Source organism: Diadema setosum, chromosome 17, assembly GCF_964275005.1.
Source record: "Diadema setosum chromosome 17, eeDiaSeto1, whole genome shotgun sequence".
NCBI lineage: Eukaryota > Metazoa > Echinodermata > Echinoidea > Diadematoida > Diadematidae > Diadema > Diadema setosum.
In genome coordinates this window covers 3556178-3573019 of record NC_092701.1, presented here as the reverse complement: position 1 = coordinate 3573019, position 16842 = coordinate 3556178, and the positions used below count along the sequence as shown (strand labels likewise).

The window sequence follows — 16842 nt, the reverse complement described above, 5'->3', positions numbered from 1 at the left end:
TATACGGATTCAAATTTTGACAGTGGTCGTTTCTATCCCTAACTCACATTTTAGAACTATTTTAAAGCACTAATGCAGGGTTTTTGTTTCATCTGCAAATGGTAAATTATGCCTTTAAACTGTTAAACCATCTCCCTGAAGGTATAACTTGAAATGAAAAATGTTGATATTTAAAGTGTAATTGTAATTTGTTCTTGTTTGCAAATGAAAGCAATCTCTCTACTAAGAAAAAAAAAAAGATCTGAAGAGTTTGTTCGCAAAAACCGATAAGTCCATTTTTGAAGATTTTGAAGTACGGTCTCTGTCATAAAGTACAAAATAATACTTTTTAAATGACATATTGGTCACTACATATTAAGGTACTTTTTTTAAGTTATGGTCAAAAGAAGCAAATGTTTTCTTATTATTCTCTTTATTTTTCTTGACCTTTAATCGCAAATATCTCCATTTGGCAAATATGGACTTATCGGTTTTTGCGAACAAACTCTTCATCTGTTGAAAGAGAATACACAGATACATGTGTTCACCCATACACATACAAACATGCTAAGGCCTTTTGTATCATTCTGCTCCCCCCCCCCCCCTCTCTCTCTCTGTTCATCTCTCTTTAAGGATAGCCCAATATTCTTTAATACTCGGAAACACACATGCATATTGTGACCAGCCCTTGTTAGAATTTTCCTCTCTATTGTGTTGTCAGTTTATATACAACTGGAATTGGAACATGTCATTGAACAACATAAAAATCACACAGCAGAGGTCAGGTACATAAATAGAGGTAATCTTCTCTTAAAGGGGATGGCTAGTAACCGATCAGTGGGAATCAGTGGGAATGCTGAGGGATGATTGTTCCAATCCTTGTATTTTTATTATCTACTGTTGTGCGAAAATTATTTGCTTCAGAACAGTCTCATATTCAAGTAATGTGCAGTTTAATGTTTCGAGGTTAGCGTGCCTGGTCAGTGACGGGGCATTAATCTGCACATTACTTGAATATAAGACCGTTCTGAAGCAAATAATTTTCACACAACAGTAGATATATAATGTACTCTTAAATGAATCCCACAAGGATTGGAACAATCATCCCCCAGTATTCCCACTGATTCCCACTGATCAGTTACTAGCCATCTCCTTTAACCTTTAATGGCTTCCCAGGCAGATTAAAAAAAAAATACAATAAAAATAAATACAATACATCAGCATCATGTGGGAGAAATTGACAAAGATAATACACATATGTACAGGTAATACAAAGCATTTTTTTTTTTTTGAGCACCTACTGTAATGCTTTATGAATTACTATATTCTTGCATCTGATACAGAACCACAATGTCATCACTACGAAGATAAAATCAGTCAGTTTGACTACAACAGCAATACTTTGCTGTTATAGAATGGGTAGCGAGAATCCTGCGATCTGATTGGTCGAGAGCTATGTGTTGATTTTTACTGGCCGCACGCTGAGTCACAGTGGTAAACATGTTATCACGCACTTTTTAGCAAGAGTACGCGTACTTGTAACAAAGGTTCGCGCACTAAAGCAAGCGTTCGCGCACTCAGGTTGGCCATGCGTCCAGTAAAAACTGATGCATGCTCGTTTACGGCAAGCCAAAAGGAGATGCATCCAGTAATTTTGTCATCGGGTAACATGATAGAAAAATGGGTTTTTGACAAGAATATTACCCATTCTACAAATCAGATGACGCACATGTCTTTTCGTGCGTCAGTCGGAATATAGTGTGCATGCGGTAACTATGGAATTTAGCCTAAACCCACTCGGCTTCGCCTCGTGGGTTAAGCATTCCATAGTTACCTTATGCACACAATTCCGACTGACGCACTCAGACCTGTGCGTCATTTGTATACTATTGCAATAGGCAGGGTTGGGGAAGACAATCACAGTAGATCAAAAGCCTACATGAACGCCAAACAGGTTCAAGACATACAACAAAAATTACATTCCTGACCAGTTCCATAAAACTTGTTATCAGTAACAACTGTCACATTTCTATGACAAATTTGCTCTCAGCCAATCAGATGCAAGGATTCAAGTAGCTCGTAACAATTTTTGTAACTTGCTATTGGTAACAAGTTTCATGAAACAGGGCCCTAATCAGACACATTCTTATATCTGACAAATTTTTAGAGGGTTTCATGAGGCCAAGGATATTATGTAGAAACTGAATCTTGGAAGAGGTGTGGAGGGGGCGAGGGAAGGGGCATGGAGGGGGCACTGTGACATGTCAATGCCAGTTGCGATCTGTTGGTAATCTGAGCGTTGTTTCATGAAAGTTGTCAGCACTGAAAGTTGTCAGTCTCTGACAGTTTCAGTAAAATCCTTGGTTCTGAGTGGCTGAGAAGCTCTGGTCACTGACTGTTACTATGGTAAATGTTAACCGCACCAGCGACCCCAACACGTACCGCTGTTACTAGTTACAGCGCCCCGCACTACGGCGCCACGCGCCGGGGTTAGGTAACTGTCAGAGACCGATGATTTGTCAGGGCTAACACAGCACTGCACACTGGCACTGGTCTGGCAGCCCAGGACCAGTAAAAATCACTGTCGGACCAGTAACTTTTCCTTCCGAAAATGGACAAGTAAAAAGTAGAAAACTTGGGTACCTACTGGTCCGACAGACAGGACGGACCAGACGAAAAATGGGTTAGTGTGAAGCCCTGGCTAGCAACTTTCATGAAACAGTGCCAAGATTAAATTTATCTTCTCTATATATCTATGAAGAATTCCCAGAGGAACCCTGCCTACTAGAGAGTTGAATTTGATCTAACCCTTATCTTCACCCTTAACCTGTTGAAGACTGCTCCCGAGTATTTTCAGGCTGGGGTAAATGAGAAATGTGTCTTACAGGAAAATTAATCCATTTTTAACAGGTAAAAGGTACTGTTTACCATTGGAAGCAGTGATTTAAAAATGTTTAGAGTTATCACATTTGATGCTCATGTTTAGGTCAGTTATATCACAAAACATTCTACCATATACAATGTAAAAATTTCCCAATAAAGCCTAAAATATAAGGAGATATCATTATTTTTCTCAATCATATTTTCCTGAACTCTTGTAATGAATATGGCACTAGAATATTAGCACCACACTGGCTGAAAACTTGAGAGGAACAATGGGTACATTTGAAATGGCCGCCAGCTGCGAGTAACACGTCACCTTATCACCTCTCCCGAATCTCATTTGGATATCTATCTTTGGATACTGATATTGACACCTCCTGCTATATCAACTCATCATAATGAGTACCCAGACAAGGAAGGTGCTGCCAAGGAAGGCAAAGCAAGATAGGAAGAGTGATTTTGGGGTGGGAAACCGTGGCGCCACTCTTCCTTCTCCAAAGAACTCTACGCCGCTATCAAGAAGACGGGCCTCCACAACTAAGCCCGCCAGCCCACCCCGGGTAAGCAACCATCCCGAGACCACTGCAGCAGCAGCGGCAGCACCCTTGGCATCCGATACCATTGACGTGCCCGACATATCAAGAGATTTGCATGACAAAGGAGCTGACGTAACTTCACCTGAAGGAATTGCCAGCTACTTCCACGAAGCAACAAAGAACTTCGAGCGGATGATAAAGAAAGCTGTGGAATCCTTAATAGAGAACATCAAACAGGTGGAGACACATCTGGGACAGGCGATCGAGTTTGAGAGCAGGAGAGTGACGGAGGTGCAGACCAGGAATCAACAGCTAGAGAAAAGAATGGGCGAGCTGGAAAAGGAGGTTGGTGCCCTGCGATTGGAAGTGGAGAAGCACAACTCGGCAATCAACAAGAGCGAAAGGTTCTCACGGCGCAACAACATCCGCATCGTGGGTATTCCCGAGTCCACCACCGGCGACGAGGATTGCCCAGCTCTCGTCGAGAAAATCGCGAAGGAGAAGTTTGGGATTAACATCAAGGTAGAACGAGCGCACCGTGATGGAAAAGCAACCAAGGATCGGCCCAGGCACATCCTCTTCAAAACCCTGTCGTACCGTGAGAAAGTCGACATCATGAAGAATCAGCGCCTGAAGCTCGCAAAGGAAGCGTACTTCATGACAGATGACCTCACTGCTGACGATCTGACTGAGAAGAGGAAGTGGTCCGCAGCCGTTCAGGAGCTGTACAAGAACGGCGTGAAGCTTCGCTTCTTTGCTGGGAAATGGAGGAACCAAACAGGAGTCCCGCACAACTTCCTCTCCTCCTGTTAGATCACTTCGGTATGACTTCTGTATTCCTTCTCAATAACTCATTTATTATGTCATAATCATGTTCTTTATGTCTACTTCTATCTTTCCCCGATTATCCACCTCTCTGCCTTCCTTTCTCTGTCAATCTCTAAGTCTATACCGCGATTATGTAAATATTATGAATTTATAGTTAAATCTATATCAAATATCACATTGTGTATGATGAATATTGTGTATATAGAATATTTCCAAAGATACAATCTGACTTCTGATGTATATTGTCTGCAGGGAGAGTTGATATAGCAACGATCTATGTTGTGAGATCTCAATTGTCCGATGCGGCTGCTACTCACGAGAGTAATTTGTAAATAATCTATTCTCTGTATGACTTGCTCTATTCCTTCCCTCTCTTCTTGTCTGTTTTCATCAATTCTTATGCAAATGGTCACGACCATGTCATGGTCCATGTGTTGTTCTTGTTTTAAATATGGATGAAATTAATTCACATTCACATAAAAATGTCCAATGTCGGTATTATTTACCTGACGAGTTCAATTCAGAATTTATCAATAATGAGCATTCTTTCAGTTTATTACATGTCAATGCCCGCAGCCTGTTAAGAAATTATGAAAATATGCAATTATTATTGTCTACGATAAATATGAAATTTTCCGCTATTGGTATCACAGAAACATGGCTTAACGACAAATCTCCCCCTTTATATAACATTGATGGATATTTTGTTGTCCGTTCTGATAGAAAATGCGGACGAGGAGGCGGAGTCGCCCTGTTCCTATCACACACGTTATCGTGTAAAGAACGGCCTGATTTGATGTACAATGGAAATGAATTTGATTGCACATGTGTTGAAATTAATATGTATAATAGAAAAAACATAATACTTTGTGTAATATACAGGCCCCCTCATACAGATAGTAATTCATTTTTGGATAATTTTGATGTCTTATTAGAGCTGATTAATCAAGAAAACAAAGATGTATATATTATGGGTGATTTTAACATTGATCTCTCTAGAGAAGAGCATATTCTTAGAAATACATTTTGCAATATTTTGCAAGCAAATTTTTGTAATATTACAATTGATAAGCCCTCGAGAATTACGGTCAACTCATCAACGTTGATCGATAATATTTTTACGAATATTGACACAGATTATTCGAAATCTGGTCTTTTGTATAGTGATATTTCTGACCATTTACCTATATTTTTCATTTGTGGCGACACACAGAATTCTTATGTTAAGCAAAAACAACGTAAGAAAAAGCGGAAATTCACATTAGAAAATATATCATTACTGAACGATGATTTAATTACGGAAACGTGGGATGATGTATTGCTTTCTGCAGACCCAAACAGAGCTTATGACACCTTCTGGAATATATTCCTTTCTTCTTTTGACAAACATATCCCCACAATTGAAAAGAAAAACAATAAAAAAATCAAAAATCCGTGGATAACAAAGGGAATTTTTCGTTCCATTAAGAAAAGAAATGCTTTATATAAAAGTAGTTTACGGTATCCTGATAAAGATAATGTTAATCGATATAAATTATATAGAAATAAACTTACACAGATTATTAGGCTCTCCCGCAGAATGTATCATACGGAAGCTTTTGTAAATGCTACTGGAAATATGTCAGCCACCTGGAAGGTTATTAATGACGTCATTGGTAAGCAAAAGAAGGTGTCAACATCTCAAATTACGAATAATGGACAAACGTTTTGTAATCCTAAAGATGTAGCATGTTGTTTTAATGAGTACTTTGTTAATGTAGGTCCTAGTCAAGCTTCTAAGATTGATCATACACAGACAGATTTCTCGCAGTACTTGGGCACGTCAAACGATAATTCATTATTTTTCAAACCAACAGATTTTAGTGAGATTCTTGATATTGTGCATTCCTTAAAATCAAGTCATACATGTGGTCATGATGAAATGAGCACGTCTCTTTTAAAACAAATTGTTGGGAGTATATTGACACCTTTAGTACATATTATTGTAATTTGTCGTTGTCAACTGGTGTATTTCCGAACGCATGTAAAATTGCAAAAGTTATTCCAGTATACAAAAAAGATGACTCTTCTTTTGTTTCGAATTACCGACCTATCTCTATTCTTCCTAGTCTTTCTAAAGTCATAGAAAGACTCGTTTATAACAGACTGTATGATTTTTTGTTACAAAATGATGTACTGAACCAAGACCAATATGGTTTCAGGAAATTTCATTCTACTGATATGGCACTAGCCCAGTTGTATGACAGAGTGTCGACTGCCTTAGCTGAACAAAAACATGTTATTGGTGTGTTCATGGACCTAAGCAAGGCATTCGACACTCTTGACCACACTATCCTTTTACGCAAATTACATTGTTATGGAGTTCGTGGCATTCCACTGGAATGGTTTGATGATTACTTATCGAATAGACAGCAATATGTATACTATGAATCGGTAAATTCTGAAGTTTTACCTATACATTGTGTGGCGTCCCACAAGGATCCATATTGGGACCACTACTATTTCTAGTGTATATAAATGATATCACAAATTCTTCTAAGTTACTGCAATATATTCTGTTCGCCGATGACACCAATGTATTTTGTTCCAATTCTGATTTTCAGTCGCTTTTAAGAACTCTTAATACTGAATTGCCGAAATTATCTACATGGTTTAAGAGCAATAGATTGTCACTCAACTTAAAAAAGACAAATTTTATTCATTTTCACAATAAGAAGCATAAAAATGAAATGCACCATTTGAATATTATGGTGGATGGTATATTATTGGAACAAAAAGAAAGTGTCAAATTCCTTGGAATATATATCAATGAAAATTTGAAATGGAATGCTCATGTGCAATATATCTCAGATAAAGTGTCTCGTAACGTTGGTATAATCTGTAAGCTTAAGTATTATGTCCCAAAGAATATTTTATTTATGCTTTATAATTCCTTGATATTATCGAACATCTCATATTGTAACATTGTTTGGGCAACTGCGAAAAGTCACATTGACAGTATATTGCTTCTGCAAAAGAAAGCAATTCGTATATGCACCAATTCAGGTTATCGGGACCATTCAGATCCTTTGTTCGTAGAATTAAAAACACTAAAGGTAAATGATATTAATTTTTTGCAAAATTCACTTTTTATGTTTCGTTTGTATAACGGTCAGTTGCCATCTTCTTTTTTCTCATTATTTCATTTAAACAAGGATATACATTCTTATCCCACAAGGCAATCTGATAAATTTCATCTACAAAATCCTAAAACGGTGATGGCTCTGAAATCTATCAGACACACTGGACCTGATATTTGGAACTCTCTTCCTTCAGAAATTCGAACTTTAAAGTCTATGTATTCTTTCAAGAAAGCTGTAAAGACAATGCTGCTCTCTGGATATCAGTGATCTTATAATGTCATTGAAATTGTATTGTATATGAAATTCCCTCGTGGAATTATCGTTGTTCTGAATTTATTGCGTAATGTTATGTAACCGACCATGACCTGTAACTGTTCACCTGAACCTCGGTGAGAAAATACTTTGCCATGCTTTGCTATTCAGAGATCCAGGTGTTCTAACTTTGTGTAATAGTGAAAGCAGATAGACCTCTCCTCTCTCCTTTCTCCTATCCCTATCTCTATTCAAGTCATCCCTTCCCTATTTTCCTATATGTTATGTATTATGTACGAGGGCTGCATGCAAATCAAGCAATGCTTAAGCTGTAGCCCTTCTGCGTTATTCATTGCATCACTGTTCTGTTGGACATTTATGTACAGGCAATGAAGAAATGTATTGCTGTATATTCTAAAGGTAATGAAAAAACTAATTTTATTAGCAACTACTGTTCATGTATATCCATTTATATGTATGGTACCATTAATGTATATGATATATGTTTATGTATCTGCATGAGCAATGATATAATGCAGGAACCAATAAAATCAAAATCAAAAAAAAAAAATATATATACTAGAGAGGTACAACCAACAGGTCAGAGATACAACAAGCAATAAAGAAATGATAGAGTGGAATCTCATCGTAAAGAGGTCGGATATAATAGAATCCTCATACAACAAGGTGATTTTGAGGTTCCAACTCATTATATTCCTTTGTTTTTGTACCCCTACTTTGCATAGTGAGAACTCGACCTAACTAGGTAATTGTAATGGCTTTTAGGTCCTGGGCGTAGCAAGGTTCCCCGTACTGAGTAAATCAGTGACAAATTACGCAAAGTACTAACTGTGGAGGTCACTACTATTGTCAGTGAATCATTATACAATGTATGTGGCACTATACCATATCTAAAAGGAATCCAGGGACACCTATATCTACAAGGCATCCAGGGACACCTAGGGAAACCTGCCTTTGGTTTGTTTGAGGGTTTTTATTTTAAAAAAAAAAAATTAATGATTTCACTCTTTTAACTGCAACTAAGGATTTAAAAAGTGGAGTTTTCCAACCTCAGTAGTACTATATATGTGACATTATATACAATGAATAACTTCTTTTTCATTTCATGGTATAGCGGGGGAAAAAGTGCACAATTAAACTCGAAATGTCGCTATGGCGACTGGTATGCCTCCGCCATAATGCATGATTCTCCTAATGGGTCTATAGTACATGTTATTGTGGACAATGTGTGATTACATTTTCACAAAATTGGCAAAATATTAAAATGACATATTTGTCACAAATGTGTTGAATGTTCACCTTCCTTGACCTAGGTTTAAATTGGATGAATAGGAGAGCATGTATTTGGGGATTTAAGGACTTTAACTTGACTTTGACCCTTTCATAAGTTTATGCATTGAGTAATTTTCAAGGTATGGAGAAAAAGTGCAATTTCTGTATTGAATAGTAAATTGTTACCATTTTCATCTGGCCCCTGACCTAAAATTCATAAGAGAATCACTGTCGGGCAGAGCATGCATAAATATGTACTAAGTTTCAAGCATTTCAAGCATTCAAAATTTTAAGCATTTGACCTTGACCTTTGACCTTGAACATGTGCATCCAAAAGTTGATAGGCACAACTTCACCCCCTAATACACATACATGCCAAGTTTCATTAGGACACCTCAAAAGGTTTTTTAGTTACGCTGTCCACAAAATTCATTATGGACGGACGGAAGGACAGACAACCCAAAAACATAATGCCTCCGGCACCACTTGGTGGCGGAGGCATAAAAACACACTTAATTACACTGTACTACTGAAAAAATATGGATGAAATATTAAAATGCTTTCATTTCTCAAAGTCAGTTAGTGTCTATGCTGAAACTTACCATCTATGGTAGATTTTTCCACACATTAACACTATTTTCATGACAAAATGAATCGCCTGTTTGTATGTATACATAGGCAACCACAACAGTTGTGCACCACTAAAAAGAAATCCATACATGTACATAGATTTCAATACACCTATTTTTCACTGCTGGAATGGTTAAAGCTGTATATAAGTTGCATCCATGCATGTCGGAACAAACTGTAACACCAAGTTTAGAGCCTGTTCTGGTAAATATGCCTGGGGTGGGGATGGGAAGGGGGGTTGAACACTGAGTCTGTGGCCTGTTCTTGGAAGCACAGTAAATTGAAGAGTTGAGGTAGCGATTACAGGCCTAAAATACTCACTACAGACCTGGACTGGGGTTTTTTGTGGGTAAAGTCAACTCTGCAGATCTATTTAAAAAAAAAAAAATACACATAATTAGATAGATGCACAACCTAATGAATAACAAGTAAATAAATGAAGAAAAAGCAAACAATTTAATATATTAATTAACAAATTAAACGTCCATGCCTTTTCCTGAAACCTGAGATAACTGAGGCTTCAGCCAATACAGACCCTTGAATTAGTACGAACTAGTACATGTAGTGTTATTATTTTCATGCTCTCAATTGTCTTTTTTTTTTCTTTTTTCTTTTTTTGCTTTAAATGTAGTGAGCATATCCTAAATAGGTGAATGCTTTTTACTCAGAAGAGTCAACTGCATGTAGAATAAGATAAAAACATCTCCCACGAGTCCCACCTCTCACCTCAGCATAAAATGTTGTTGGGCAAATATAGATTATTTTTTTCATGACCAAGCATAGTGTTCTCTCCCCTAGCTTTATTGCCATGACACTGAGAAATGCTATCTTTGAGAACTACACCAGCTACAAATGATGCCCATCTATCAACGGAAACCTTAAGAGCAGTCCAATCAAGTATAAGTTCTGTAAAACTAGATATTTTTGCCTATTTTGCACAACCTACAACTAGCATGCCTAAAACTAGCATGAATACAACACTAACAGCATGTAATTTTTTAGTTTAATACTTTAAATTTGATTCTACAAAATCAAAAACATGCAAAATTCATATTATCCAGCCAAGCGTGAAAAATAACTTGCGTGAAATTTCCATTTTTACAGCATCTACAATATAGAGATATATACTGAGATCTCAAGATATATCTCAATGAACTACATGTACAATGGCTTTAGTTTCAACATTGACACAGTGGACTTTTATGAAGTATATATTTCATCTCCTTGGCCCACTCCCCAAATCACAGGTATATCCCCCCCCCCCCCCCCCATATTACACTATATATTGTGATCACTCTTTCCAGTGGTCCTGTTAACTCTATCTAAAAGTCCTCCACCTATGAACCTCTATGTTGCTTACACACACCCATCTAAAATAACTGAACCATATGTGGCTGCTACTGCATATGTGACTCTGCATCACAAAACCAACAAAAAGTCGCCAGACATGGATTTCTAGTTAAGGGCAGGTATTGAAAGAGTAGATTCTAAGGGGTTGCAGAAAAACCACTGAAAACACACTTTCCAATTCCTTTAATATGACACCCAACTTAAGAATAATTTAGTCGAAGATTAACTCTTTCAGAAAGTATGAAAAACTCAAGATTGACTTGGTCAACCTGTTTCACCTTTTTGAGGTCCTCACGTAGAATCAAGGGCTGCGACTTTTTGTTCATTTTGTAATGCACGGTCACGTTAAATATATGTGTACTTGCTTCTTTTAATACAAGATATTGTCTCTGTAGCACCCTAATCTGCAAATTAATCTGTATTAAAAGTAACACAAGGCATATTTGACTCAACCCATGCATTATTATGCAAAATATACTGCATCTTTCCAGGAGCCGAGGTTGACATTGACCTGTAGCTGCTAATGGTTTAATCTTGTATGAATGGGACAACAGATGTCAGAAAGAAAGGGAAAACCCATTTCTCTTACCATGCCCTACCTCTTTTCAAAAATGCATACCAGGTAGGTTTTAATGGAATGTGGCACTTTGGTTAATGAAGCAGCAGTTTGATTCAATTTCACTCCAATTCTAAAACACTTGCAATAGAGGTCTTCTGCTTTTCCTCCACTACAGTTACTGATTTTGCCGCAAATTTAATATCCACCACAGACATGTTTCTGAAATTTTTAATAAGCATAAAAAGGATCCCATTTGATGATACACATCATATCACGCATGTAAAGCTATGATACTTGTTATCATAATAATCTCTGGATATAATACATGACTTGGAATTGAATACAAGATCTTGTAGTTTTACTCCACATCAAGAGTAACAGAAAGGAAATTCTTACACACATTGTCAGTGATGAGTTGCAGAGACAAATGTAAGAGTCCAATAATGCATTTCTAGAGCTCTCAAATGGTCACTACAATGTATGTTCACTTTTTGACCCTCTCATTGACCACTGAACTTTTGTATGACATCAGTGTTCACAAAAACATGAAAAGGCTGCCCGAAAGTGTGAGTCAACATTCTCAACAACTCCCATTAATGCCAGAATAAAACCATGAAAGATTTCAGTCGACGATGACTGTGAAATGACAGATGTGGTGACGTCATAATCATCGCGCCAAATACAAGCTGCACGCGCTGCCATCAATATTCCTGTTCTCAATCTGAGAGGATGTGAAATCATTAAAGGATGCATTTTCAATTCTGGCGGTTGACATTCCAGAGAACATGGAGCATACGCAGTATCATGAAATTATGACGTCATCACGTAGAAGTCCCTAGTGTAGCTGAAACCTCACAGAATCGCTATATTCAAAGTAAACACCTGCTGGAATATATATCTGGTAAAACAAAAATAAAAAAAAAACAGTACCTCTGAACAAATACCAGTGATGTAAATCAGAGAGCAGATCACATACACTTATCCCCGTCTGCCTTTCAAAACTCAAAACAGTGTCAAATCAGGATAAACCTCTTCAAAGTGACAATTTGTTTAAACAAACTGGCCGTTATAAAAAAAAAAAAAGAAAGCAGCTTCAAACTTTTGAACTAAAGTCCTATAGAAGACTTGTGCAGTACTAGCATTCACTATTTGACAGTGAGACAGCTTGTGGCACTTTTAATACCAAAGGACATCATCTTGCTTGCAGTCATATTGTGCTTCAGACTTGTACTGTAGTTCATGCATTGTGTGTGTGAAGACAGTCAGGTTACACACTGGTGTAAACATTCTGCACACATTTTCTCTATCTCTCTCTCTAATTCTGCTCTGTTATGACTGTGTCTATGTGCATGTGCATGTGACTGGTGGGTGATTGGCATGGGTCAGATACCACCCATCACTGAGTGAGAGCCCTATTTAAGCCGAAGAAAAGTTTGTCCACCACTCTTTCCAATTAAGCTAGGGCGACTGTGCTTTATGACAGGGCAATATCAAAAAGAGATTTTTGCCCTCAATAAAAAGTGAAGACTAATATCATAACTCCTGCTGCCTTTGGGCATAATCATCTGAGGGCAAACATTTTGACGGTGAAGAGTCCAATCGGGAAGTTTTTCTGTGTGTCCTCCTTGATGATCTTCATCCCAGCTGCTTTAAACAGCTTCCTCAGCTCGGTTACTGAACGCGTCACACTGCTGTCCTGGTCGTCGAACACCACTCCAGAGCGGGCGATGTTCTCCTTGATGCAGATGATGCCATTTTCTGTCAGGCCAGCCTTACATCTCCGCAGGAAGTGAATCAGGTGGTCGTCGGTGAGGTGGCCGAGCACCCACTGTACCCAGATGACATCGTAGTGCTCTGGCTGAGGGCTGTAGTCCTGCAGACCCCGGCAAATGAGCCGCTCTACCCGCTCTGACTCGGCCCCGATATACGACTTGGCTGAATCAAGAAACTTCTGAGTCTGCTCAACCATATCCACATGCTGGAAGAGGGGTAGAAGAAGGTGTTTGGTAATTCGTCCTATTCCAGCTCCACAGTCTAGGGCTCTTTCTGACTGGACTCTATCAGGCCATGAACACTGTACAAAAAAAAAATAAATAAATAAATAAAAATAAAAATACTGTACAAGACAAATTCTTTTGAGACTCATGGAAAAAGTTACAACAAGACCTTTATGGCTATGCGTTTCATAAGGCACATTCACAAACTACAATTGACAATATGCAGGCCTGTCTGAGTACTGCTCATAAAACAATGTATACAGTCAAAATCTATAAACTTACTCACTTTCCCCAAAGACCACAGACAGAAACAAAGGAGTGGAATATGTTTACCATTACTTTAGGAATACAAGTCAACTCATACCGATACAATTTACTCAAGGTGGGCACACAACTGAATTGATGAGTGTTTTTAAGTATCACAAGTAGCCATGATAAAAAATCATGGGCGTACATACTCAAGAAGGATTCAAACCTACGACCTCCTGATCTCTGGACAGGCATTATATCCACTAGACCACCCAGCTTCCGCCCAACAGCAAGTGGTGGTTCTAATCCTTAGTTGTAGCATGCAGCGGGTACTGCCTAATTATTCAAATTCATGAAATTCTTCCGTCGATATGTTTTCATTATATTCATATACTCATTGACAAACTGTCCTTCTTCGACATAAATATTGTAAGCACTGAAATGCAGTAGCAATGAAAACTAGGATAACATGATAAACAGAAAGATATTGAATAGTTAAATTGATTTTTTGCTCCCAGTTACTTGAAACTGAATATTTGTTGCACAATATTAAATGGCTTACTTCAGTTTCAGATCACAGGCAGTGTTTACCGTGATTGCTTGCGAAGAATGACTTGTTCCGAGCGACAAGTCGGCATTGATATCATGATTTTGCTTTTGGTGCAGTTTGCTGGTTCAGAAGAATTTGAGATATCTGCACAGATGCGGAATCGGAAGTAAATTAGTGGGCCTTTAATACAGCCATTCGTGCTGGATTTTTGACTAATTAATGTTAGTACCTACACTTACAGTCGCTAGTCCACAAATCAAATCACGGCCAAAAAGATCAAAGAGGATTCAATTTCAATTCAATTAAAATTTACAATACAAATACAATTTCAATTTATTTGTTCAATATCAATTTCAATTTCAAGAAAGTAGGCTGATGTGTTCTAATTATTGGTATTGCTGAATACTCCAGACCACCTCGAGAATCAAATTAGGGCCTACTGGAGCTTTCAAGATAGTCTAGACCTAACGCTATTGTTTGTTTGTTGTTGTTTTTTGTTTTGTTTTTTGGGGGCCTAACAAAAATGTGCATTTATATTGCAGTCCCACATACCCATCTCCGTGTTGGTACTTAGTTAGCTATCTACCGAGCGAGTAGGCCTACCGCCTGTACCGGCTAACCTGGTTCTTTGAAAAGAAAACTGGAACACGCTTTAGTTTGATGTACGCTTTTAAAAATTCATATGTGCCCCAGTGTGCATATTACGTTTGCATTCTTAATACTGTAGGAGGGAAATGTATTTTGTTACCGTCAAAAATGGTTTGAGAAATTCCAACGATCCGTTGATGTCTGCTCCCGATATGTGACCGAATCCGCCAAGCATTCCGTCAACCGTGGCTGGAATCTCTTTCCAGTACACCTTCGCGTCATCGTAAAAGGCTTCTTTCGTCATTTGCTCAACCGACGGTCGTTCCATCTTGATAAGTTAATCCTATCCTTTTGGCAGCTTTATATTGTCTGAGCTCTAGATTTCATAAACTGTGACTGAAACTGAAATAAGTGTAGCTCCTCTGCGATCTGCTGGCTGCTGGCTGGCTGGCCGATTCCTAAAGCTATCAGTACAGTTGTACGTACACACGGTACGTTCACTAGTACACGTACGGGTTGTTCGTGCACTGATCCTTCATAGCAACGCACATGTTCCGGTTCGTTCGCGATCCATAAAGATTCTGGGCCGACACCGTCCGATTCTCTGCACTCGGCGTATGCACAATCGACAGAAAGTCGGAAATCACGAGCAGGTCGTGAAAGTTAATCAAAATGCTGGCACCTGTCGAAACTACCATGATTACCGTGTGTATGGAAATGTTGAGAAGTGAATGTATTTCTGAACATCACGTTTTTCATTCTATTCTGAATTATCAGTTATTATTATTATTCTATGTAAGGACGAAATACGGAATTACACATTATCATGAATTTCGTAAATACTCTGATAATCGACAGTGTATTTGACTTTTTCCTTTCTTTCTTTTTTTTGGCCGATGATGATAACCATAACCAATCATGCTATCAGTGATGACTATGAATATGTTAAGATAAAAAAGATTGTCATAGTCATTTATTATCATATTTTCAATTTTGAAGCGCCATGAGCACGACAAGGTGGACCTGTGCGCCATAGAGTTAGTATAGCCACTATGCTTATATTACTGTTATTATTATTATTATTATTATTATTATTATTATTATTATTATTATTATTATTATTATCATTATTATTATTATTATTATTATTATTATTATTATTATTATTATTATTATTATTATTATTATTACTATTATTACTATTATCATTATTATTATTATTATTATCATCATCATCATCACCATTATCAATATTATGAACAACATCAAGAATGTTATAAGCCTTATATAGCAATAACATACTATAGATGATTACCTGTATGTTGCATCACCAGTGCGCCTTTTCATGTCGCTTTGGTTGGACCCCTTTATATATAGAGAGAGACAATTCGGGCCATACAGCTAACCGAAGGTTGAATAAGAACCGTACGTTTTTGCAGAAATTTAGTGAAGAGTCCAAGTCAGTGGATGATCGTGGCAATGTTTTGGACCTAAGAGAGAGAGAAAAAAAAAAAAAAAAAAAAAAAAAAGATCACTCATAAGTGCATGAAAGCAAGAAGAATGTTAATGCTGGGGGTTGAAGATGCACTATAAAGATGACAGATTTTTGAAGCAATTGTCACCCTTTACTATTATTGATGTATTTGAAAGATTGCATCTGCTGAGATGAGCCTGCAGGCTCTGAAATTCCGACATCGTTATTAAAGGGTGGTGGCTAGTAATGTTTACTGATCGCTGAGAATCAGTGGATGCTGGGGGATGATTGTTCCAATCCTTGTAGGATTCATTTAAGAGTACATTATATCTGTCGTTGTGTGAAAATGATTTGCTTCAGAATGGCCTCATATTCAGGTAATGTGCAGTTTAACAGTTCCAGGTTAGCATGCCTGTACAGTGACGGGGCATTAAACTGCACATTACGTGAATATGGAGACTGTTCTGAACCGAATAATTTTCACAGAACAATACTCTTAAATGAATCCCACAAGAATTGGAGCAACATCCCCCAGAATTCCCACCGATTCCC

The 16842-nt window shown here is 37.8% G+C and overlaps 1 protein-coding gene across 1 annotated transcript; it reads right to left on the bottom strand.

Annotated features, from left to right (window-relative positions):
- Positions 1-12466: 12466 nt before the first annotated feature.
- On the bottom strand, positions 12467-15144 carry LOC140240953 (N-terminal Xaa-Pro-Lys N-methyltransferase 1-like). The gene is made up of 2 exons (XM_072320725.1): positions 14977-15144; positions 12467-13506 (listed from the first exon to the last, which is right to left on the bottom strand). The coding sequence occupies exons 1-2, from the start codon at positions 15142-15144 to the stop codon at positions 12994-12996; spliced, it is 681 nt and encodes a 226-aa protein (XP_072176826.1). The 3' UTR covers positions 12467-12993.
- Between the last annotated feature and the right edge of the window lie 1698 nt (positions 15145-16842).